Below are 1,624 nucleotides of genomic sequence, written 5' to 3'. Positions count from 1 at the left end.
CAGATATGTTAAAATAGATAGAAAAATCACATCCTAAAAACTAGGCTAAGCTCTAAGTACTTAAAGATGATTTAGTTTAATGTTAATAAAACGTGCAACCTTAAGTATACTAAATTCAAGGTAGGTATTAAGCATATTAACAATGTGTTAGTCATTATAACTAATAATCATAGGCAGTAAGGTTGAATGATATGTATTAAATACCTCTTTAAAGATAAATGGTTTAATAATAACAATAGCAAAAGTAATAATAAGTTTGGAATAAACCTTAATAATTACCTCAATAAACAATCCAGTTATTACAAAACCCACAATAGCAAATCTATTAATAATAGCAGTAGTAATAGTAGTAATAATAACAATAGCTTATATAATAGCCATAATAATAACAATATTATAATAATCATTATTGAATATAATTATATAGTAATTTGATTGCTTAATAAGTTAAAAAGAAATTATCTTCAACTTAATATGATATCGATGCAAAAAAAGTTATTTTACAAAATATATATTTAATATATTTACAAATATTAGCAAAAATGAATATCTAAAAAAAAAATTTATTTTATCTTTTATTAAATATCCTTTTATTACATTTACTTTATGTTGTTAAATATGATTTAAATTTAGAAGATTATTTACAAATAAAAATTAATTTACAATTATTCAATGTTTATTTTTATTATTTTTGAAATTATAATAAATATAAATTATTAATTAATTATAATTCTATTATAAAATATATATATAAATTAGATTTTTTAATAAATAAATAAATAAAAAATATATTTCATAATAAGTGTCAGGCAAACCATGAAATTTTTTTTTGTATGGTATAATGCTATAATTAGAAATATTATAAATATTCCTAAAATTACAGAGCTAAAACAGAAAAATCTACTGATAAACATTATTTTTATAATCCTTAAGAACATTAACTACCAGATTTTTTTCAAATATTACTAAATAAATAACTGGCTGTCTTTAATTCCTACTATATTTTTAAGTATATGTTTTAAATAAAAATATTAAGTTTAAATTGTGAATGTGATACTCTTCATAAAACCAAATATATAAATTAATATTTGATAATTAATTAATTATTATATTTATTTGTTCTTTTTATCCATTTATTATTAATTAATTAAATAAATTTCATAAACTGCTATTCAATATTTTTCAAAAAAAAAAAAATGATATAATAGATTAAATATTACTATAGCTTAGAAGAAGTAATTATTAATTTTTTTACTAATATATTTTAAATTTATATTAATTAATAAAAAAAGTTTAAAAGCTCTTCACTTTTATCTCATTAGGTTCTCCATATTAATCTTCGGTATATTTAATTAAAAAATATTATTTTTATTATTATTAATATTTTTGTATATTTAATTTTAAATTGATTTAAATAAAAAATTTATACAAAAGAAATTATCATCATTATTTATTGATTTTTATTAAAACTTAAATTTTTTAGCTATTTTAACTTAATTTTAATTTCAATTTTTAATTATTTATTTATTATTCATTTTTTATTATTTGATATTTTTTCTTCATTTTTGCTATCAAAACTTACACTTAATAAAAGCTATTTATTTGTTTTACTTTATTATATTTT

The 1,624-nt window shown here is 15.9% G+C and overlaps 1 protein-coding gene across 1 annotated transcript; it reads left to right on the top strand. All coding sequences in view use genetic code 6, as the record gives it.

Moving 5' to 3' along the window:
* Positions 1-173: 173 nt before the first annotated feature.
* TTHERM_002653386 (hypothetical protein) lies at positions 174-413 on the top strand (the record flags this gene model as incomplete). Its single annotated transcript, XM_012800413.1, has 1 exon — positions 174-413. A coding segment is annotated over one exon (240 nt), but the record flags the coding sequence as incomplete, so codon positions are not given.
* Positions 414-1,624: the final 1,211 nt, after the last annotated feature.

The sequence above is a fragment of the Tetrahymena thermophila genome (assembly GCF_000189635.1).
Source record: "Tetrahymena thermophila SB210 genomic scaffold scf_8254267, whole genome shotgun sequence".
Taxonomy (NCBI): Eukaryota; Ciliophora; class Oligohymenophorea; order Hymenostomatida; family Tetrahymenidae; genus Tetrahymena; species Tetrahymena thermophila.
Note: the sequence above shows the minus strand (reverse complement) of the source record. Positions and strands in the feature narration are given on the sequence as shown.